The 24,346-nt window shown below is 43.7% G+C and overlaps 1 protein-coding gene across 1 annotated transcript in view; it reads right to left on the reverse strand.

The window, feature by feature from the left end:
- Adamts16 (ADAM metallopeptidase with thrombospondin type 1 motif 16) overlaps positions 1–16,239 on the reverse strand; it is a 118,509-nt gene extending 102,270 nt beyond the window's left edge. Inside the window, exons 1-3 of the mRNA XM_021180538.1 lie at positions 15,920–16,239; positions 15,703–15,805; positions 10,454–10,785 (exon numbers count right to left, since the gene is read on the reverse strand). Of these exons, the coding sequence (XP_021036197.1) occupies positions 10,454–10,785; positions 15,703–15,805; positions 15,920–15,979 (495 nt within the window). The 5' untranslated portion in view covers positions 15,980–16,239. The remainder of the gene's footprint in view (positions 1–10,453; positions 10,786–15,702; positions 15,806–15,919) is intronic.
- Positions 16,240–24,346: the final 8,107 nt, after the last annotated feature.

A 24,346-nucleotide genomic window follows, 5' to 3' on the forward strand; every position in this document is an offset into this window, starting at 1 on the left:
GTTTTCTGTCTATCACTTCATCATATACATAAACCTGAAAACCAATCAACTTATAGAATGATTAGTTTTGTGACAAATTGATTTTGTTGGTAGTGTTGTTAAAATTTGATGTAACAATTTCTCTGATTTGGTCTACTTGCTATTGATTGAGAAATAGAAATCCCACCTAAATTCTTTACAATGATCTTTTTGTTTGTTTGGGTTGTTGCTGTTGTTGTTGTTGTTGTTGTTGTCATTGTTTTGAGGCAGGGTTTCTCTGTAAGACCAGGCTATACTCCAACTCAAAGAGTTCTGCCTGCCTTTGCCTCCCTAGATGGAGAGGTGGTTCAGCCATTAAAAGCTAGGCTCACAACAAAAAAACAGGATGAACTTTAAAACAGCTATCTTTTGTTTAGTTTACTAAAATTAATATATATATGTATATATGAAATTATCACCAATTTATTAATAACTTAAATCCTTGGATTTGTTTGATTGAATGCCTCTCAAAACACGTGATATTCGTGCATAAAAATGTTAAAGCAATGAATTTCCAAAGAAAACAACAAAACAAAACAATCACTGCCACCAAAGCATATGACTGCATGCAGTAAGTGCCCAGGGACAACACCACTCTAGACTGTAATGAAATTTGGTGAATCACAAAAGACAAAAAAAAAAAAAAAAAACAAAAAAAAAAAAAGAAAAAACCCCAAACCTGAGGAACCAACTTGGGGCAATGGTGACCGTGGCTTAGAGTTCACTTTTGAGGTTTGGTTGCTTGAGACAGGTCCATGGTGAGGAAGGACAGGCCTCTGCTGATATATAACTCACTTTGATTCCGACTATGGCCTCAGGTCGAGCATAATGGTTCCCCAGTTGCTCCTTCAGGAATGATTTAGAGCTGCCAAACTCACAAATGGAAAACACACACATACACTTGTACATACAAGTCCCCCGAGCACCAGTTTATCCCTGCACATGCCATTAGATACAGCCCCAAAGCCTCTTGGGAAAAAATTACACTGCTTTATATTTCACACAAAGAGCACACTCTTTAACCAGGGCCGAAAGAGGGCAAGCACAGCCTGCCTGGGGAGAAACACCTGTGCATGCCAGGTTGCTATAGCTCCATCCCACCTACAGACAGGCTCGCCCTTCCTACCAAGGTCGACGTCCTGAGACAGGCTTCCCCTTTTCCTGTATAGACATGGGATGAGTTGCTTGTGGAGTCTTCATTAGCCCCGCAGACCCGTGGCTGTGTCTATTTGTTAAGCAACAGAATTCTTGATTCTGCCTTAAGACCAATTCATTCATTTTATGAATTTGTACTGAAGGCTTTATTGCACATTTTCACTGGCAAAATTAAAGAATGTGGACAGACATCGCTTTACATCCACACTGCCATCGCAGTGAAGAGCTTGTTTCCCGTCTCTCTTTTTACATTTTCTTTGTGAGGCTGACAGCATACTCCTCAAACCCCACTGTGCTTTGCCTCTGCACCTCTGCCAGTTCCACAGAAGGACACCAGGAACATGGAATCCAGAAAGGCCGATTTCTAGCTTCTTCCTTTCTATCCCTGTGCGTTTCTGATCTTCCCTACCACTTTCTCCTTCTCCTGTGGACTTCCGGTTTGCTTTCTGTTTTAGTTAGACACACCTCCACCTGTCGGTTGCAGTTTGTCCAGTAACTGAAGATAATCCTGGATTGTGGTTTTCCTCAACCACCTGATGCACATTGCTGCTTCCGAATTCTAGCAACAGCCGGCTAGCTCCTCATCCCCAAAGTTTTGAGGCCCGTTTCTGAATTTTAATAATGCAGAATCTCCCTCGGTTCCCTCAGCCTTCACTGCTTCTGGGTCTTCGATGGTGATGTCAGAGTCTCTTGAACTCTCCGTTCTCTCATGGCTTCTTGATGAATAACATTAGCTTTTTCCCCTAATAATTTATGTAGTTTCTGTCTCCTTACTGGACTGTTCTTGGTAAACTCAATGCATGCAAAGCGTCACAGGCGACTTCAGATGATGATGATGACGAGGAAACCTCCCGATAGTAGTGAGATTTCAGAAAGCAAAGTTGCATGAGCTAAACATGCAACCAGCTCCCAGCTCAGAGCACACAGCACCTCTAAAGAGCTTCTTTTTACTGGGGCTTGGGTTTGCTCAACATTACTCCTTCACGGTAGGTTTGTGCACCATTATTCCTAAAACAGTCCCACAAACAAACCATCTCTCAACGTCCTTGGTTACTGTTCTGTTTTGGTCCTTTGGGATGGTTTCAGAGAGATCTTGGTCATGAAGAATCTTTGCCGCACTGAGATGGAACATGAGCACTGTGACCCCATGATGATTATAGAAACCATTGCTGTAAGTCTGACCACGGTAAGAAAGCTTATGACTGCTGCCCTTGGTGGGACCAGGAGAGGAACTGCTTTATCACAAAGGGACTTTAGAACCTCCACAGGATAAGCATGGGAAAGCCTGTCATTGTATCTTCCCTGCCTGCTACCTCATGCATGTTCCAGGCCAAGGTTCCAATTGCTTTACTGTCACAGTCTCTGCAAAAAAAAAGTCTAACAGTTAAGTCAGTTGTTTGTCTTTTAATAAAAATATAAGGTCCATAGCTTCATCCTTGACTCCCTAAACCCCACCACGGCTTGTAATGATGCCAAAGCACACTACTATTAGAATCTCAAAAAATGAGGTAAGAATAATAAAACACATATTGTCATAATCATAGACTTATAGTTAAACCTATCTAATTCTCTATTATTTGCATCTCATGTTAAGTATAGAGAAAATATCTTATGTATTATAAGGATGCATCACCTGTCCATTAAAGAGCCTATGGCCTATGGCCTATGGCTTAAGCAGAAAGTAGAGGTAGGACAACTGGGAGGAGAAAGAACTCTGGGATAGAGGCAGGCAGGAGATTCACTGAGAAGATGTGAGAAGATGAATGCATGCACCGGTGCACAGTTAACCAGCCATGTGGCAGAATATGGGCAAAAATAAATGAGATATTTTAAATTATAGCTAATCAGAGAACAGCCTAGCTCTATGGCCAAGGTATTTGTAAATATATTTTGAGACCAAATCTTATTTCTGGGAGCCTGGGGATAGGAGGTAGAACCTGACTTAACATTAATAGTTAAGCCTCTAGAAACACCCATAATCTGTTAAAACACAAAAGGTAATCTCATTTAACATGACTTTAATGTATTTCTGGCTATTTGCACTTATTTAAATTTAAGGGTGCCATAGAGGTACACATATGTTGGTTGAAGGCAACCAACATCTTTTTTATTGAAGTGAATTCCCCTCCCAAAAAGAAGGAAGTCACATTTGGTACTAGAAACCTTGCTAACTACTCAGAGCTATGGGGGTCACAGTTTTTAGAAGATAATTTACAACCACCAAATTACTAAACCAACATAATCCTTAATAAAAATCTCTAAATATTTGTCCATATAATCACAGATAATCATCAAGAAAACTTCTCTTTGCAACAAATGGAGACTACTACAGAAAACCACAACCAATCAAAATGCAGAGTTGTGGAGTCCAGTCCCAAGTGATACATCTACAAAACGCTGTTGCACCTAAGTCTTAGGGAACATTGCTGAAGAAGGATCAGAAAGTGTAAAAAAAGTCACAGAATCAGGGAGTTTGCTGCGAGATTATGCTTCCTGTACCCATAAAGTTCCACCAGCATGACTAGCAAAACATGAACAATAATGACACCCATGGATGGGCCCATCAAAGTGGTTGGGAAAATCCCATGAGGCCTCAGCCCTACATAAAGAACTACAGGCAACTAAGGCGAGCAGGGAGTGGGAGAGGTGGTCTTCCCCAGGGAAGAGCTCACCAAATGCTTATCAGTCGTGAAAACATATAAACGTGTAACATTATATAGAGCGTACACTACAAGGCTGTAGTTAGAAATATATATACATATATATATATATATATATATATATATATACTATATATACATATATACACACATATACATATATGCATACATATGTATAAATATAAATAAATATTATATACACATATACACACATATACATATATGCATACATATGCATACATATGCACACATATAAGTATATATATGCATATTTATGCATACATGCACATATATGTATACATTTACATATATGCACATATTTACATATATGCAATATGTATATTTGCATATACAATTAATGAAATAAAGAGGCTATGAATTTGAAAGAGAGCAAGGGAGGATTAGAGAGGAGGGTTTAAAAGAAGAAAAGGGCAGGGAGAAATATAATTAAGTTGTAATCTCAAAAGCAAACAAAAGAGTCAAACTTTTTCTTACATTGTATCTATTCCTATGTAACCAATAGATGTTTCTGAAGCCCCCCAGTATTTTTCCACAATTGTCTTACAAACTTCATTATAGCTGACTTTGAGCAGAGGCCCTGACTCCCAAGATGTAGGTATCTGTGGATGCTGTTGCCAAGCAACGTTTCAGAACATGTATCATCTCTGTTGTCTGTCCTCAGTACTGATCCCTTTGCTTTCTATTCCTGCTTTCTCATTTTCCTGGCCCTAGAACATTTTTCCATCAGTTGAAAGTTTGGCAGAACTTCAGCATTTTCTAGGATTTATTGGCTGCTGTAGAAAAATCTCTCAATGGCTGGAGTTTCCAGGGAATTCCTGGAGCTTGTGGCTGGAAATACAACTGAGTACAGTTCAAACCAGTTCTCCAAGAAGCTCTCCAACCATATGAGAGGACTTTTAAGCACTAGGGCTCCTTGTGACATTTATGCTCTTTTGAAATATATTTGAAAGCAGGAGAGAAATGTAATTTTTAGGAAAAATTATATTTGCTTTACACAGAAATGCCAAAACAAAAATAATACTTTAGATCAGGAGAACTGAATTTCATGCAAATATTATGCCATATGTCATTAAATCATATTAACTTTTTATATAAAAAGCCAATCTAAGTACCGAACTAGCTGAAATCTTTTAAGAAAATCTATTCTTGTTATATCCAACAAGATGGATTTTTAAACAAACTCTTTTGGAAGTATTGGCTATTAGAACTTCTAGAGTAGTTTTATCAAAACTCTACAGACTTCAAAGCGGAATTTGGAGTGTTTAGCACTAGTTGTAGAAAGATATCAGCTGGAATGGATTATAAAACAATTTTTTTCTCTTTATGTGTACACCAAAATAAATGTAGGGCATATTCAGTCTCCTTCTCTCCCCTCACTTCCCTTCCCCCTCCCCTCCCTCTCCCCTCCCCCTCCCCTCCCTCTCACTTTCCCTCTCTATCTCTCTTTTGATAGTGGTGTTTCTCAAGTTTGGATGCAAGGTGTGCTAGGTACCTGGAACATATTCTGGCCCTGTACTCTATCCCAGATATCCCAATATTTCTGTTTTTTTTTTTCAGAGCTGAACCCAGGGCCTTGCACTTGCTAGGCAAGCACTCTAGCACTGAGCTAAATCTCCAACCCCACATTTCTGTTTTTAAGTTTGAAAAATAATAATTTATTATAAGAAAAATAATTTTAGTTATTAAATAACATCTTGAGGTTATAAGATGAGAGCAGAAGTACTCTCGCATGGTGCATAGGATAGTCTAAAAAAAAAAAAACCTGGCATATCTGGAATGGTCATAAACTTATGGCTAGGAAAGGTCACAGGCCTTAGAGGAGGCGTATTACTTTTCTAAGTACACATAACCCTAAACCAACTCCTAATGTCTTATTATTATGTGCGTATGTCAGTGCATTTCTCAAACTTATTGGAGAAGGGTGAGTTTACAGTAGATGACAATCAACAGATCAACAGAGACCTGGTTACTGAGCAGAGAATAAGAGGCTGCAGAGTTTTCATCCTGAAGGGGAATATCCACTCAGATCCCCTCCTCCCAACCCCAGGGATCATCACAGAAAAGGAGGCTGAAAATTACGAGACCCAAAGGCAGTGAATGACTGCAAAACATACTTCCAATTGAAAATACTTGGAGATAGAACCAAGATGACTAGAAATGATTTTAGCTCTTCGAGACCTTCCCCAGTGTAATCTTAAGTTTAATAGGTAAAAATCAGTCTCTCAAGGCTCCCAGGTGGTGCTATCATAGGACTACACAGTTTAGCAGTGTTAGCAGCTGCCTCACACACATGCTCGCCATGTCTCTATCTCTGATCAAAACAATCAAACTCTAAATGGGACCGGAGTTTGCACGTGGCTTTTGGACATTGCCCTCTTCCTACCAGCATGGGCTGAATTTCCCCTCACATCCATACTTCCTGTTTTCTGACCTGTAAGGGACTCGTCCATCCCCTTGTCTTTCCCAGGAGACAGCAACTATCTCCTGGGATGCAGAGTGGGTAAACTACAGAGTTACCATGCTGGGGGGGGGGCGGTTCATTCATTATTGAAACCTTTCTAGATTGCTTGTTGTTGCTATGCTAAAACACGTAGTAAAATCCACTCGGCAGGGAATGGTTTGTTTCTGCTTCCACACTCAGGTTGCAGCCTGACTCCAAAAGTGATCAAGACAGAAACTCAAGCAGATGTGCAAGTGGAGATCATGGGGGAATGGTGCTTCCTGGCTAGCCCTGGAGCTCACGTTAAGCTCTCTTCTACATAGCCCAGGCTCATCTTCCTAGGGGTGGTGCCACCCACAGTGGGCTGGGCCCTCCCATATCAATCACCAATTAAAACAGTCTCTCACAGACATGGCCATAAGCCAACTCAATGGAAGCAATTTATTCACCTGATGTTTTTCTTGCCCCAGGATCCATTGCTCTGACGGCAACTTCTAAAGAACTGCTTGTGTTAGTGTTTTATCCCCTTTATCTGTGAGTATGTTTTCATCCTTTTCCTGGTGAGTATATATTTATTGCCAATAGGATACCACCAATGATCTTTCACAGTCATCTTCATTCCCTAGAGGATTGTGAGGAGAATATTTCCAAGTTCAAACCCAGAGGGTAGAGGCAGATGGGGCAGTGGATCTACACATATATACTTGAAACTTGTGTTTTCTTACGGACATACACCATACACCATTTTCTCTAGTTGAATGGTAAATATGCTATTCCTAAGCAGTATGGTTTTTTTTTTTATGAAAAGTAATATTGTATCCTATGGGTTCTAAGCAGGAGGCACACAGCATTTCCTACTAGACAAGATATCATCTTCAGTATATCTCCTGGGCTCAGCCGAAGTGTGGATGATAATGAAACAAATGCTTATGGCCTGTGAGCACTAGACATAAATCCTTTAAATAACTAAGTGCTTAAGCTGTCTTTCCAGAAAAGGCCTCCAGATACCACTGGAGCACAATTTAGAGCTGTCTCTACAAGATTGGCTATGTGCAGGAATTGGAGTATCCATGTAAAGGCCCTCGGCTATCACAGGCTCAGAATTTCCCTACTAGAGCCTGACAGGCCAGCGTAAAACCACAGAGACAATCTATGTTTGCACAAAGGAGTTTAAAACCTGACCTCATCATCCAACTAATATCAGCTTCTCCTCTTACCCCACAAAATCCCCTGTCTCAGGCCTCTTTGAAAGGCCAATCAGAGCCTGTAGTTCCTCTCCATGCTGACTGTGGTTGCATGTTGGCTCCACATCAAGAAAATAGCACAATGTTCTTCTCTCTCTGAGCTCCCATCAGGGAACAGCATGAGTGGAGTCAGTGGGGGGAAGCCCTATGCAAACCTCAGCTCCAGCCTTCAGCATTTCACAAGGACAGTATTTGTCTGGCAGCATGGAGGACCCAGTTCTATCCTCAGTATAAGAAGCAAATAAAACTAGAGAGTTCATCTGAGCGCTGAGATGGACCACTGACTCTGGTTAAATATGAGAGTCAATATGTCAATGGTTATGAAAGGAGCTGTCATTCAGTGTGCACAGACTTGAAAGACAGAGCAACCACCATCAGGAACACACAACAGACTTAACAGCTTGCCTTAGTCAAGGTTTCTGTTGCCATGACAAAAGGACATGACCAAAAGCAAGATGTGGAGGAAAGAATTTGCTTGGCTTATACTTCTAGGTAGCAGTCCCTCAATGAGGGAAGTCAGGACAGGAACTCAAAGAGGGCAGGAATCTGAAGACAGGTGCTGAAGCAGTAGTCATAGAGGGCACTGCTTGCTGGCTTGCTCTCTGTGGCTTGATCAGCCTGCTTTCTTATGGAAGCCTAAGAATGGCACAACCCACTATGGACTGGGCCCTCTCCCATCAATCGCTAATTAAGAATGTGCTCTAGAGCTGAATCTCATGGAGGCATTTTCTAAATTTCAGATAACTCTAGCTTGTGTAAAGGAGACATAAAACAAGCCAGCGCACTGCTCCCTGGGGACCAGCTCCATGTTTGTATCATCTAAAGATGGAGGACTGGGTGGTTTTGTTTAAAATGCCTATAATTTGTCCTTTATGACATCATATACCTCTGATTCTTTGTTAGGAGAGAAAGAAAAACTGCACTGTGTGCATTTAGAAGGTCAGGAGTAGACTACATTCTCATGGTCTCAGTATCAGCTTCCATTGTTTATTGCCCAGAGAAAGCCTTCTGGTCTACCTTTATCACTTCTCTATCTTCCATCAAAGCATGTTTACAACTTTTGCTGTTAACTCCCATCAAGTTCAAATCGATTTAAAAAGTCTCAAACTATTCCCAGCCATTTAGACTCATGGTCAGATTCCCTAGAACAACTCAGCTACCTCTGCTGCTAGGAACCTCTAGGTTACCAGTGGGCCTTCATCTCCATTGCTAACTGGAAGCACCTTCCCCATTCTCTATGGCCAAATGCACTGGTGACTGAATTTAGAAGGCCATGACTTGCAGGCACTTTCTTTCCTGGATTACATCTTTCGGGAACAAAGCCAAGGATGTCTCAATGTTTTGGGTGTCACCTGAGATGTTTGGGTCTTTAATTACAGATGATTTATTTTTCTTGGTAGTTTGGAATAAATCATCCATGTGTCCTCATGCTTTTCACGAATGTGAAGTAACCACCACACTGGCTCAGGCAACTCCTTATGTCTACTCTCTAACCAAAAGTCTTTTACAAAGGAAGCAAGCATGATATCAGCTCATATCACATTCCACCAAAGACAGACTGTTAGCATTTCAAAAGCATTTAGAAGCGTTTGCCTGTGCTTAAGTGCTCTAAGGAGCTAGGTAGGAACATATGAACACAGTCTTTCAGCATATACCATTCTCGTACACATACACAGATTTTTTTTGTGAGATGAAAGAATTTAATTCTACCTTCCCAAAGAAGATAAGACTAAATAGAAGCCTTTCTAGAGATGAAATCAATGCCCAAATCTTTTGTTTAAATCAATGTTTTGACCATATATATATATATATATATATATATACATATATCCCCTAAATTCCTCTTGACTCATCCACCTCCAATAGTACTTCTTATAAAATATGAAATTATCTTAAGAACATCCATCCAGATGTCTGCCTGTGTAATTCTAATGAATAACTGCAGTGAATGTTAAGATTGATTCTCAACTTGACAGGATTAAGAGTTGTCATAGAAACACACCTCTGGCCACTCTTGAGACAGACCACTTAGTTCAGGTTAACTGAGGAGGAAGGACTCATTCTAAATTTGGGTTGCACTAGTCCATGGGCAGGAGACCCAGACTATACAAAAAAGGAGAAAGCAAGCTGAGTACCTATAGGGATTCATCTCCTCCAACTTCCTGATTGAGATATAATGTCACCAGCTACCTCTAACTCTATAGCTCCTCCCATATGATGCTCAGCACTGACAAAGGTGAGACAAAATAAACTATCTTTGTTAAAGTCACTTTTGTGAGGGCGTCTTGTCATGTCAAGAAGACAAAAGACTGCTGGGCCACATGCTCTTTATTCTGAACTCCCTGAAGCTGGGATCAATATCTTGTTGGAAACCCAAAGACCAGAAAGCACCTAGAAAGATTGCCAGTCTGAGAAGACTAGCATGGCCTCAGCATGGATGGATTCCAGGATGCATAAGCACATAGCCATTGTCAAGATGGCAGACACAGTGTTCTAATGGTTGCACACATCCCAACAAATAGCCAAGACAACGAAACCATCAGCATATAACATTAATACATAACTGGTTCTAAACGATGACCGTTTCTCCAGTTTTCACCATGGGCCTACACTCAAAATTAACAATGGAAAAATATCATTAACGTATTCAGACCTGGCTACAATCTCTTATGTGTGTTTCTTTCAAAAACAAGCATTCTTATAGGTTTGTGTTTTTTTTTTTTAGAACACCAGACAGTGAGTGCAAACATCATTCTATTGACCCAAGAATAGAGCAGAGAATATTTTAAAGAGCCACTTAGCAATTTCCATCTGCTGTCACAGATCACAGAAATATCCACAGCTGTAACAGAACAAGTGACATTGTTCTTCAGGCACCTCATGCCCTGTGGACAGCTAGTGCTGTCTGTACTCACCAAACCTTGGCAGGTAGAAAGGGCCACTGAGGAATTCCCCTGGGACCTTAAGGATCCTTGGTAAAAGCAGTTCTCTTCTGGTGGAAACATCTGTACAGACTTGGTGCCTCCCTTCCCCAGAGTTTGCACCATGAATCCAGGAGCCATCAAGTTGCTAACAGCTTTCAGGTCGAGGTGTAGGTCATGCCTGGGGCCCTTAAGCCTTAGATGCAGGGCATCTCCTCCTGGCTGGGTCACAGCTCTTCTCAGACGCCTCCGCTGGTAGTGCATGATGTCATGGGATACATAATCCCCCCTGTGGTCTACCTCATAGGCAGACACCAGGTCATACTCTGAAATTGAGAGAAGAGAAGAGGCTGAGTAATTTCAGGGTTCTGAGAAGGATCTCACAGTGAGTACACATGACAGCTGCTCCGTGAGTAAATAATGAAGTGCAATCCTGAAGGAGCAGCTCTCCTTTGATGTGGTATTTTTTTTTCTTCCGTTTATGAGTAGTAGAATTTGCTGTGTCAGTAATAAAGTGTTATGGCAGCAGAGATTTATCTGAAGTTTGCTTCCAAAATTTCCTCCTTTTGCTCTGTTATTTATCTCTCCACATGAATTTGAGAGTGGGTGGATGTTGAAATCACTCCCTCATCTCTTACTGTGTAGAAATGAAAAGGGGATCTTATGCTTTATAAAAGTTGTGAAGCATTCCTTTCTCTATACACTTTATGTTTTGTATAAAAGCCTTCACTGGACTGACAAGAAAAGAATGTTGGCCTCAAGTGCTGTAATTAAAATAACAAAAACAAACACAGAAAACATGACAGCCAGTCTTGCTAATTCTGAAATCATTGAACACACAGGAGGACAGGCAGACTAGAGTCACACACCAGGACTCACAGAACACTATAGAGGAATGCTCACGTGCTGCATCCCTGAGCCACGGTGGACTTGCCTGTTGCTCTGATCTCCCTTTTGTCCAGCTGGGTTCTTGTGACAACATTGGGAGCCCACCCCTGGGCCAGGTCTCATCATTATATTCTCTCGTGTCTTGGTCTGAAGAGCATTCAACTACAACAACTTATAAAAAGCAAAAGAAACTTCCAGACTCTGTAAGACTTACATGGCTGAGACTACAGCATCCTTTACAATAGCACCCAGAGTCACCACCCTCCACAGAAAGCAGAGAGATGTCACTGAGCCCGGTGCTTTCTGTCCCTGTGTATCTTGTCTGCCATTCTGGGAAATCATCTTTTTAATTGTTTTAAGATGATAAACAGGTCTTTCCGTACTCATCACTAACATTTACAATATCTTCTCCATGTCCACAGCCCAGGGATGGATCTTTCCAGGAGGGAGGAGCCAAGGACTGGGCGTCTAGATCAGGGTCACAGCTGGCTACTCGGCCATATCATCAGCTGAGACCTGTGGCCAAGGTTAAATTTTTTTGTTGTTGTTGTTTAGTTTTAGATTAGCTAGCTTGGTTTAAGTATTTGAAATCAGTAATTAAGCATGGAGTGTGTCCAATTGTATACAAAATTTGGCTGGGCTTTATGCCTGTATATTTTCTCCCCTAATCACTAAACACAACAGGCCAGCATGGTATCAGCGTTTCTATGAATGTACAGTGAGGTGTCTTTGCAAAGCTCATCACTTTAAACAGGGGGAATAGACAGGTCTAGCCTGACAATTTGGCAGACTATCCTCCAGACTGGCGGCCAGCACATTTGGAGTTTGACCAATTGCCACATTGTAAACACACGTTTCCACTCCGGACTATCAACCCTGTCTTAAGAGGTAGCTAGCTCTATTAGATGCTTTGTAACCAGGTCTCTGCCTTGGACTCAGCATGAGTAGACACATTTTTCAGACTCATGTATAAAGTATGACTTGGTTATAGGTGAGCAATATCAAGGTAATTACCACCAATTTATTTTGAGTAGGCACAGGCACTTGTCTGTGTGTTGCTATTCTCTCCTGACAAGTAATAGACAGGTAAAACAGAAGTTCGGAGAATGGCCACTGACAAGCCACAAAAGCTATGTGGTTGGGTTTAAGAGAGTCAGAGAAGGTTGAAGATCAGAGGCAGGGATTCTCTCCTGCTGACAATCATGGCAAGGTGAGGACTGGAGGGCACCAAGACTTTGGCTATGGTGCCTGCCACGTGTCATAGCATAAGGCCAGGGCTTCTGCTACTGAGGCTTCCTTCTTCTTCTAGCCCAAAGGGCTCTCTCTCTCTCTCTCTCTCTCTCTCTCTCTCTCTCTCTCTCTCTCTCTGCAGTCCAAAGCATAATCTACACATCTAGCCCTACTGTACAACTGTACAACTGGGAACAGCTGGCATAGGGAGGCAGCAGGCTCTGCAGGTGACTTAGCAGGCTCTGGCAGGCATCTGCACCAGAGCAGGAGATTTAGCTTTGGTAGGGTAAGACACTCTGGCTTCTATAACATTTTGTGTAGGATTATGGAGGATCAGAGAAACTGGTATATGGTGAAGTGGGGCAAGGAAGCACAGCAGGACTCAGCAAGTCTGAAGAGTGAATATAGGTGCATCCGTTGTCCTCGCACCATTGGTTTGCAGTTCACCAAAGTGTTTTCCCTCATGTGACACCGCCACTACTCTCTGCTCTGTGGGGCAGGCAGGTTTGCTGGGGTATTGTTGGCTAGCACATCCGAATCCTCACAGGATTCGTATCACTTCTGGCTACTTCCCCCTCCTTCAGAGGTAGTGGAAGAAAGGCAAGAGGTAAAAGTCACTGTTGTTAGCCTAATTCATGAGCTTCGCTGTCCATAGAGAGATGATTACAACCACAGCATCCAGCCGCACAAATCCTGGATATGGACTCAGATCCAGTCAACACACTACAGTCAGCATCCTACAGAGACACTGGACAGTTTTCACAGTAGCCAAGCTATGGAGTCAGCCTAGGTGTTGGTCATGTGAACAGATATGGAAAATGATAGGCAATGATAGGCAAAAAGACAGACAGATGACAGACAGACAGACACACACGAGAAGGACTGAAGAGCCAAGTCATTTGCTTGCAGGAAAATATATGTATGTAACCACAAGTTATCAAAGTAAGCAAATTAAGACCCATAAAAACAAATATACCACTTTTCTTATTGGGAAGCTGATAATTTGCACACATGTGTAAATCTTATATTCATATATACTATTTAAATTACAAATGAGACTACCTGGGGCAATGGAATGAGAACAGAGGGAAGCAGAGGTGGTAAGTACCGTCAGCCTCTGAACAATCTCTCTATCCCCCCAGTCAAAAGCCTAAAGAACTTCTGAACTTTTCCTTGAGATCTGGAAACCCAAAGTTTTAAAAAAGCTAAAAACCTGTGCCGTGCTCTTGGCAGAAACCATAGATGTTATTGCAATGACAATTATGGAAGGAAACCTTTGAGGAAACAAGAAATCAAAAGCAATAAAGAGTCATCAAAATGTAAATCGATACATCCGTGTTTGATAATCCAACTTATCAACTTATCTCAATGTAGTTATCCATCATTGTCTCAAGGGGTGCATGAGGCTCTCTTCCCTATTGCATAATTACTTCACAAAGGCAGCAAAATAGCCAGAACCCTTACAGGTCTCACTTTAGCCTAAATTCAAAAACAGCTCCAAAGAGTTAATTAAGAAATTATCTTGTATCATGGAGATGGGTCGTGCATAATATGCAGATCTGAAGGTCACAGGTGCTCTGCCACACCTTGCCTCTGCTGTGTGACTGCTGTCTGCTCTGCCTCTTTCTCTTTTGATAACCAGGAAAGGGTGAAGTTATCCTGCCTTCACAAAGTCAGCTCCACCTTTCAAGGACTCACACCCTCTGTGTACACTCTGACCAGGCAAGTGAAAGTCCATGGAAACACTGCCATTGGGATCCAGGACTGAGGCTCCAGGCTTGAGAAGCCTGCCCATGGCCTCAGGCACTAAGCTTGTCTTCTCTTCCTGAATAGCGTTCTGTCTATAATGTTATTATCTTGGATAACACTTCATTAGTGCAATAAATGTGTCCCGAGTGGCAAGGCTGGATTGCTCAGCCTGCTCCATGCTAAGCAAGACAGTCAGAATTTGATCCTTGAACTCCCACAAGTTGTCCTCTGACCTCCACAGTGCCATGCACCCTACACACATAATAAATAAATGTCCGAAATGCCTTGAGTCCCTATGGATTTTTTTTTTTAAGTTTTATTCTGAAAGTAGAGCAAAGTCCAAAGTTAGAGCATGAACACCTCCTGTAAGGTCATGATGTGTCAGAATTCGAAGTAAGAGGATCAGAAGAGGGTTGGAGATGCAGGTGACAGAGGGTGGGTTTCAAACACAATAGGCTTTCCCTTGCGGTCTAAACCACTGTACTGTTTGCGTCTGGCGCCCTCCAGTGGCATTCAGAGTCCTATAGCCGAGACTCATATATCCCTTCTTAACCCGTTTTCAGTAGGAGGAATTCAGTTCTTGTAAGTTTAACGTGATGAAGGAAGCGATAATGAGGGTTTCCGAAGTGTCAATTCTTTAATCCTGAACATATTCTAAAAATCTGTCGAAAAGATTAAACCTGGCTCGCCTCTGGTCGCCAATTCTCAAGCTAATTCATCCCAGGAAAGGACAGGGTGAGTAAAATCCTGCATTTGCTGTGGACCCAGCACAAACCTCCTGGCAAGTGCAATGGCCTGCTTTCTCAGTCACCAGGTGTCATTGCTAGGACACCTCACAGGGGAAAGCCACTTGTGAATCACTGAGGCGGCTGAACCCTGCAGAAGACTTGAATTCATGTTCAAGGAGGTCGAGGACACATCCTTTGGATGTCCCCTGTGCTATTAATTAACATTAAAGCGATATTAATGAGGTTGCCTTCTGTCTCCTCCTGTGACAGTCAAAGTGGAGAAAGCTTCAATGTGAAAGAAAGGCGAGGGGGAAGATGCTGGAGTGGGGACTACCTTGCTTATAATAGATTTGGTGTATACATTAATGATGTCAATATATAGAGTGATCTGGAGTCTTCCTACACCCAGATATCTCACTCCCCCAATGTAACTCTGGCTAGCCATTATCATATTACTAGGAAATAGGATACAGACGTTGGTCAGAAGTCATTCTTGAGCATGAGCTTGTGCTCGCAATGAATAGAAAAAGCAAGATAGCATCTTCAAAGCTTTTGGCGTCCTGAGTCCCAGGAGACTTGCAGACCAGCACAAGGGGTTGCTGGCCGCTTACCTGCGAGGAACTGAGAGCCCCCACCACGCGAACTTACCGCCGGTTTCCAGCCAGCTGGACCCGGAGGATGGGGGAGGCTGCGGGTCTCCCGGACTCCCAGACGCTGCAGCTGCGGGTCCCAGGGCGCACGCAGGTGTCTGCTAGGGAAAAAATATGAGGACACCTCAGTGAAAATGCGGGCACTGCAGAGCTCAGCCAAGGGCGGAATGCACTTGCAGCTATCAGACTCTGCTGGCCCTAGCGCCAGGACTCACCTGCTCACTGACCTGCGCCAGCAGCAGCACCCAGAGCGCAGCGCAACCTCGGGACTCCATGGCCCCCGTGCCCGAGGGCTCACAGGACTCAGGTCAACAGTCTAGACTGGGTCACTGGATAGTCCCGGTGTTAGCAGTATGCTAGGGTGCAGAGAACCGACCCGGCAAAATCGCAGGGTTTCCAGAGAGCGATTCAACCATGCACATCAGAGTTATCACTGCAGCTTCGTTCGGCACCCGGAGGTGGAGTGGCAGTGGTGGCGGGACTGCAAAGCACCCGCAGCAACCAAGGGACAGCAGGGAGGAGGGTAGAGAAGGAGAGGGCAGGGCTAGGGAGGGCAAAGGAGAGGAGAGGGGAGGGGATAGAGGAGGGAGTAAAGCAGGGAGGAGGGGTACCAGGAGGAGGAGGATAAGGGAGGAGTGGCAGGGAGAGGAGATGAAGCAGACTCATGGTAAGTACTGGGCATCCTTCACGCCTATAACCCAGCAGGAAGGTGTTTTGTCCACCTACATGAGAACTTGGGGTAGAGACAAGGCCAGGACATAGTAATATCTAGCCGTTCACCCCTGTGCTTTTGTGAAAAACTGTCTTGGTGTGTTACTCCAAAGTCCTCTGCCACCTGCCACCGCTGCAGCTCTGTGGGACTTCTCACTTAAGAGCAAGATTCAGCTGCATAGGGACAGGCATTCAGCATTCATTCTTCTCTAGTCCTTCCCCTGGTTACAGACCCTGTGGCCTTCCCTTCTAGTGGGAGATGTATAGAGAGGAATGTATCTGCTTATGAATGAATGTGAGTCTTTAGTTGCCCTGGGGCACGTGAAGAAAAGGGGTGAATGGAGGCGGGGCAGGGCAGGGCAGGGCAGGGCAGGGTAGGGCAGGCTATGAGGAAGTTGGATTTCTTTCTCACGCCTCTAATTTTTCATTGGACAGCAGTGGCCGATTTCAGATTCATTTTAGACTCTGGCTGGCCTGCTGGGAGAGCAGGTGTGAGACCACTGGGTTCCCAGAGCATCCTAGTAGGAAGTCTAGGAGCCCCAGCCTAGACCAGACCAAGTCTATCCAAGAAAACCAGCGAATGCTCTCTCTCCAGGCCTGTGTCCCGGTCCATCATGACCTGTGTATGTGTTTGAGTATGAGCGTCTTTTGCCACCATCAGTGACTGAGAGTGTCTGCTTCAGCGTGGGTACAGGTACAGACAGCACTGAGTGCATGGGTAGATGTTTCTATAAGTGGGACTGCCAATGACTGTCCATCCCAGCAGCTGCACTCCACTTCCTTCTGCCGGTCTCACATCCCAGGCTCCCTGCAGCTGCCATTCTAGGGTCCTCCATTTGCAGTCACACTGACCTTGCCTGGTTTGCAAGGCTGAGAAGGGGGAAGGCATGGGGAGCAGTGGCTGCAGTTTTCAGGGTGCTCACTCCAGTCTACACTGAGCTGAGATGCCCCAGAGTGGCTCTTTATAAGCCTGAAGTGACATACATCTCAGAAAGGACAGGGCAGAACCAAGATGAACTGATCTGTGTATGCATATCCATATCTCTCTCTGCTGCTCCCTCCCTTTCTCTCTCAGTCGTTCATATGAAAAATATCATCAAAGAGTACAGTTTTTTTGACTTACTGTTTCATTCTTTTATAATTCCATGCACCTACACTATGTTATTTTATTAAAGCCTCCCATTATCTCTTGTTAAGCCCTCTGTATTCCACCTGGCCTCTCTTGTTCTATTGTTCCCAAGTCTATCTGTCTGTCTGTTTGTCTGTGTGTGTGTGTGTCTGTGTATGCACACATAAGAGACGGGGGAGGAGAGCAGAGAGAGTGTGTGTGTGTATGTCTTAGTTAGGGTTTAACTGCTGTGAACAGACACTATGCATGACCAAGGCAACTCTTATAAGGACAACATTTTATTGAGGCTGGCTTGCAGGTTCAGAGGTTCAGTCCATTATCCTCAAGGTGGAAGCATGGCAACATCCAGGCAGGCATGGCGCAGCAGAAGCTGAGGAGTCTTCATCTGAAGGCTGCTAGGAGAATACTGGCTTCCAGACAGTTAGAACGAGGGTCTTAAAGCCCACACCCACAGGGACACACCTACTCCAACAGGGCCACATCTTCTAATAGTGCCACTCCTTGGGCCTATAATATCCAACCATCAGAGAGAAAGAGAGAGAGGGAGAGGGAGAAGGAGAGGGAGAGGGAGAGGGAGAGGGAGAGNGAGAGGGAGAAGGAGAGGGAGAGGGAGAGGGAGAGGGAGAGGGAGAGGGAAAGGGAGAGATGGAAAGGGAACAAGGGAGAGGGAGAGAGAGAGGGAGAGAGAGAACTGAATTAGGGCTTCCTGAATGAAGATGAAGATTAGCTACTGAGACATGGGCAATGTACCAGTGGTCATGTCACTAAGAAAGATGGCTTTCTCACTCCTATGACCTTTAGCTATCTGGAGTCCCTACAGGAGGGGAGGGACTGATAAGGCTTGTCTGCAATGGAACTTTGATGAAGCCAGTCTTCTGAAGGTTTCATGAAAGCAGCCATGGATGCTGAGTTCACCATACCTATCTGCCAGGCAGGAATTATCCACCAGTCCACTAGTGGTGTGACTGCTACAGCAATAGTCCTGCGCTTTCTTGGTGGATTTTAGGCCCACTACACCCGAGGAAATCATACCTGATACTATAAACCTGATCAAAGCTCAACTGGGGATGTCAGAAACCCGAAAAGAAAATCTATGACTGCTAAATAGTGTCAAACTGACTTCTAAGTTTTTATGTTTACACTCATTGTCTTAGGGTTTCTGTTGCTGTCATAAGACACTACAAGAAAAACAAATCAACGTGGAGAGCAAAGGGTTTACTTCATCTCACAGCTTGCATTACAAGATCCAGGGAAATCAGGGCAGGTACCTGGAGATAGGAGTTGGTGCAGAAGGCATAGAGGAATGCTGCCCTAGTGAATTATTCTTCCTAGCTTGGTCAGCTTGCCTTTTTACAGTAAGCAGGACTGTCAGCCAGGAGTGGCGGTGCCTACAGAGCTGATCCTTCTCACGTTTATCGTCAATCAAGAAAATGTGCCTCAGGCTTGCCCATAAACCAGTCTGTAGAGACATTTTCTCAGTTGAGATTCCCTCTTCCCAGGTGAGTGCCATTTGTATCAAGTTGAGCTATAACCAGCAACCATAAAATAGTGTTGCTCTTAGCCTTAGTCACAAAAACATACATTGTAGCTTTTATGCAAAGGTCTGAATTTGAGACTGGCCTTAAAACACCTGTATCCTCTCTGCCTCCTCCTTTCTAGCTTACTCCTCAGAGCCCATGCTCTCAGCCATGGGCTGGGAAGGACCAAGGTGGGCAGCACCATGGGCTGGGAAGGACCAAGGGGACACCCAAAATGCCCCCTAGAAAGAGAAGGGCTTCTTCTGGATGGGTGCAGAGCCTCATGTGTTTGGTAAGTGGAGGTTCTAAGTATCCCCAGTCCTGGCCAGGGTGACATGAAGGGAGCCAGACTGTCCTGTGGAGATGCCTGGGGCTTTCTTTCACAAGTTCCAACACTCACAAAGGACAGATGGCTGAAATTATACATTCACTCTTACAATGTAACCTAGCACAGTCTTAATGAGACTTTTTCCACTGTGAAGAGGCAATGCTCTTTACTAGGGCAGACTCTTTCCATTTCCCTTTGCCTGTGCAAGGAACCCAGTCTTCACGCTAGAACCAGGCCCTTGGGACAGCACATGGACTGACTGAGACTGAGAAAAGCAGAAGGTCAGAGATCGAAGTGTGTTAACACACCCCTCGCAACCCCCGGGAGGAGCCACAGGAAAGGATGGGGAAGAAGTAAACAATAGAATATGGTCCTCTTGAAATGGGAGAGTGGAATTGAATGCCCACACTGTGTGGGGTTTATCCTTACAATACTGGTGCCTGGTCTTCCGAATGTATAGAGAGAACATAAACTCTAAATCAGAATGTGAATTTCTCAAATATAAAAAATGTCCCAAAATAAGGGCCCCGTCTTCACCTTGCAGCTTCACGAGAACCAGCACTGCACACACAGAGGTCTGTGCTCAGGAACGTGTTCTGTTACCTTTGTTTAGCAGCAGGTTAGACTGCTATAGCCTGGATAGAATCTGCCTTGCTGCCTGGTTTTGTGCATACAGGTGTTTTGGAACTTGTCCTGTTGGCTTACAAATTGTCTATGACTGCAGTTAACTCCAGTGGCCCGTGAAGGCCAGCCAGCGTACTGTTGGTTCTTTGTGGAGGAACTCTGTGGACACATTGCTTCTTCTAATTAGGGGGCTGCATTGTCTCCTCTTGACAGCAGGGGCTCATTAAGAAGTCCTTGTGATGGACTGGTGGAGTACCTCGGAGGTAGACACTTGCCTAGCATGATGGATGCCATAGTTCCATTCTTAGCAGTACAGGAGGAAGAAAGTCATTTGAGAGAGTGAAAAAGAGAAAACAGAAGTGCTTAGTCAAAAGAAGTCTGCGATAAAGAAGCTGCAAAGTGGCCAAGTGCTGACCACTCGGCCTTGCTGCTTACCCTTTTACCCTTTTCCAGACTGGAGAAGCAGAGCCTCCCCCCTCCAAAAAAAAAGTGGCATTTTAGATAAGAACTTAACTTCGTCATTAGGCTTTTGTGAAGCACATAAGCTTTGACCCCAAGCAATGCAAGCTGACATAGACACATTACCTGGAAAGCAAAACTGCCACTCACACAATGGCATTGACAGAGGTGTGTGTGTGAGTGAGTGTGTACGCTACAAGGACTGTTTAGTCTGTACTGTGACACCCAGTCTATTCTGCACAGAAGTCAGTCAAGCAGCCAGGATCGCAATGGTCACAGATACTCAAAGGGAAAACTAAAGACAGGTCCTGATGACAAGCACTTGCAGTTCATGTTCTATTCTGAACAGTTTGGGTCAGTACTTAGCACTCCATGCAGACCGTAAGAGCACAGTGCCACTGGCACAGAGACAGGATCTTGCCCTTAGCGGTTTGGAGAGCTGAGAAGCATCAGGCTCTTCCTCATAAGTCACAGGTGAGCAGCTGTCCCACAGAGAAGGCAGAACAGTTCAGGTTACCACACCTGACACTACTAACTCCATTTGTTCCATGGAAAGGTTGTTCCAGGTCAGGCTTCAGGACATTTCTACCTCAGCCTCATCTTTGACCCCACTAGAGGGTGCTTTCTAAACCTGGAAATAGAATTTCTCCTCCATCATGAAAATTAAGCATAGTAAGAAGAAATACAAGTATTTTTTATGAAAGAAATTAAAATTTTCAGTCTGGGGAAAAATAAGGGCTGGGGCCAGCCCTGTATCCTATTGGTTAGAGCTTCCTGTGATCACAGGGCGCAGAGCTTTGGAAATCAGGGTCCTTGAAGAACTTCTCTTCTGTACCACATCTCCTACCCTAGACCCATTCCTAGATCACAGTGTGATCCCTTGTTCAAGGCCTATCTGACCACAGCACCTCAGTGATGATAGGGTTGTAATCCCTGGGTCCCAGGAACAAACCAGAACTGTCCTGATGGTTGAGCGAGGAGGGCAGAACCACTCTGGACTCCTGCAATCTGCTGCTCACCACTACTGGTGTGGTTTTCCTTCCTCTTCATTTTGAGATGTCACAGTTCGAAGATTAAGGAAGAGAGAGAGGCTGAAAGCACGAAGGGCAGACAGCACTGGGTTTCCAATTCAAAATTGCACACTTGTATTTATCTCCTTCTGTTAACTGAGTATGGATAAGCGTACTTCCAATAATAGTAACAATTTACATAGTGCTCTACTATGTTCTTGGAGTTACACTATCTATACTACTAATCTAACATTATTCAATTGATAAATGTTTATATTAACAGTATAAGATTTTTAGTTATGTACACAGTGGTGCAGGAGGAGACAGAGCCCAGTAGTGCTGACAGAGACCTCCACTCAAGGGGTGCTGCGATTCATGATTTCACAGCAGAAGGGAATTTTGAATTAGAGCATGAAGTGGAGTTAGAGCTTATTAAAGAGTAGTTCCTTTAAAAAAAAAAAACACAAGGGTGTTTAATTTAAGCGGTGGATAAACAGGGCATGTCCAGAGTCACGTTGCAAATGAGGGCCACAGTCTGTTTTCTTCATACTAGTGATGTATATGAGTTTGATAGGTTCTGAAGTTATCATCTTTAAAGACCTACTAGGACTTCAATGATTTCACAGGGAGATCCCTAAGGAGCAAGGGGCAACATAGAAAGGCAGCCTACAAGGTAACATGCAGCATCACAAAGGGCAGACAGGAAGTTAGGGTGTATTCAATGTAACATTTTGTTTGTGAGCTTCTTAAAAGTATCTGGGAAAGGAGGAAGGTGAGGAAGGTTACACTCAAGGTCATATTTGCTCAGGCGTTAACTGTGAGTCCTCCTGTTTTAACCCTGTTGTTTGGAAATCTCTCTCCATGAAAGGAGTATTGTCCATGCTGACAAACTTCACTGCAAACACTAACTATACAGCCATTGTTGAATCATAGCTGGTGAGAGGATGCAGTTGGACTTCAGACTATGGGATTCTTTCTCTTTCCTGCATGCCCCGTATTTCCTTTCTGTCCCACCTTAGCTACTGTACGATTTTTTCATCATGAATTGTAATGGCCAGTATTACACATGAAATAATGTGTCAGTGTTCTCTGTGCCACTGCAGTGATTAACTTCTTCCCCTTCCACGGTGTGGACTCTATCTCAGAGCTGTCACTCAGACACTTTTGAGAGTAAAAACCTAGCCTGTGTTCTTCCAAGCCTAGCCACATGGTCTATCATGGGGCAGGGGGAGGAGGGAGGACTTAGCAGATCTGCTTTATCCAGCTGAACCCAGAGGTAACAGTAACTGGGGAATCTTGCTGTCAATCAGCTGCTGCCATACTAGAAGCCCTCAGAATGTGAACGAGCTGCCAGCAAGAGCATGTCTGGCTTGCTCTCTTGCATTTCACATTGGCCTGTGGTCCTGATCCTACCCTGAAGGCTGGCATGGGAGGTTGCCTGGTTCCCTGGCATGAAAATTATAAGCGGTCTCAGTCTGAGATGGTCACACTGCCGCTCTGCCACATTCTGCTGACAAATCGGTTCCTGCAAGCTGTGTGATGCAGGGGGAATGTACCCCACGGTTTTCCAGTGGAGCTTCAAGGCCAAATAATGACAAGGATAGAGGAGAGTGGGTCTGTTCACCTCCATCCTGCTGTGTTTTATTAAAAGCTGCATCCACATACAGGTTTATATCTTTGCTATTATTCTCCATGAACATTCATTTCCATTTCTTTATGACACAGCAAATTAAAGGGGGAAAGATTGATTTTTTTTTTTTGGTTCACAGTTTCAGAGTGTCACAATCCTTCAGGTGAGAAGCAAAGTAGAGCCTTGGTGTGTATGGCAGCAAAGTGAAGTCCGATTCTAATAAAAAAAAATCAGCTTATGAAGCTTAAGAACATGAGAAATTGGCTAAAATTCGTCTTAAAATTAACATTGATATCAAGAAGCAGTATTAACCCCATAGTGAGTCTTCCCAGCCAAATCTTACTTAAGCTCTTCCTCCACCATGTATTTGGGAATAACTCCCCAAAGTAATTAAAGAAGAGACACAGAATACATGAAAGATAAGAGTGTGAGGAGGCTGTTTAGTAATAAAATTCACAGCAGTAAACCAGCAAACAGAACTGAGAGGGCAGGAGTGTGCACAGAAGGTGTTTAAATTTGGGTCCGACTTATAAAGTACTGTGCCTGTGGTTTTAAAGGTCTTAGGTTTTGTTTCAGAAGTAAAATGTAGTCATACATTCAAAATACATGTTTACTGCGCAAGTGAGAGACTGTTAAGTAATAAATTAAATTAACTTATATTTGTTAGGTAAGCATAAGAAAACTGTTACACAGTACTAAGCTAATTTATATTTGTTGGGTAAACATAAGAAAATGGAGACCAGTATATAGCACTGAAGGAGTCTTCATTTTCTCAGATCTATAATGGGTGCGATAAAAAGAATGGATCTATGGACAAGCAGTGGACTTACACCAAAATCCCAGAATTTACTGTGAATTAAAAATCAGTCTGGGACTGACTGATCCTGCCCCCTCCTCCTCCCCTCCCCTGCCCCTCTCCCTGTTCTCCCTCCATGTCCCTCTCCCTCTCCCGCTCCTTCTCTCTTCCTACTCACAGTCCCTATACATATCCTATCCCCGTGGGTAGTTTTTAAGGATTGGGTGAGTTAATGTTAATAAAGGACTTAGAATGAAACATGGCATATATAATTACTTTGAGTTTAAAACAGCTTTAATGGTTGTTGAATATTCTCAATGAAGAGTATCCCATGTTATTTGAAAATCAATGAGATGGGTAACAAAGCTTTCACACCAGAGTGGAGACACACCCAAGAGAGGCTGTACCTTGGCTCTGAATGCTGCCTCCAATTGGTTT

This window comes from Mus caroli, chromosome 13 (assembly GCF_900094665.2).
Source record: "Mus caroli chromosome 13, CAROLI_EIJ_v1.1, whole genome shotgun sequence".
NCBI classification, from domain to species: domain Eukaryota; kingdom Metazoa; phylum Chordata; class Mammalia; order Rodentia; family Muridae; genus Mus; species Mus caroli.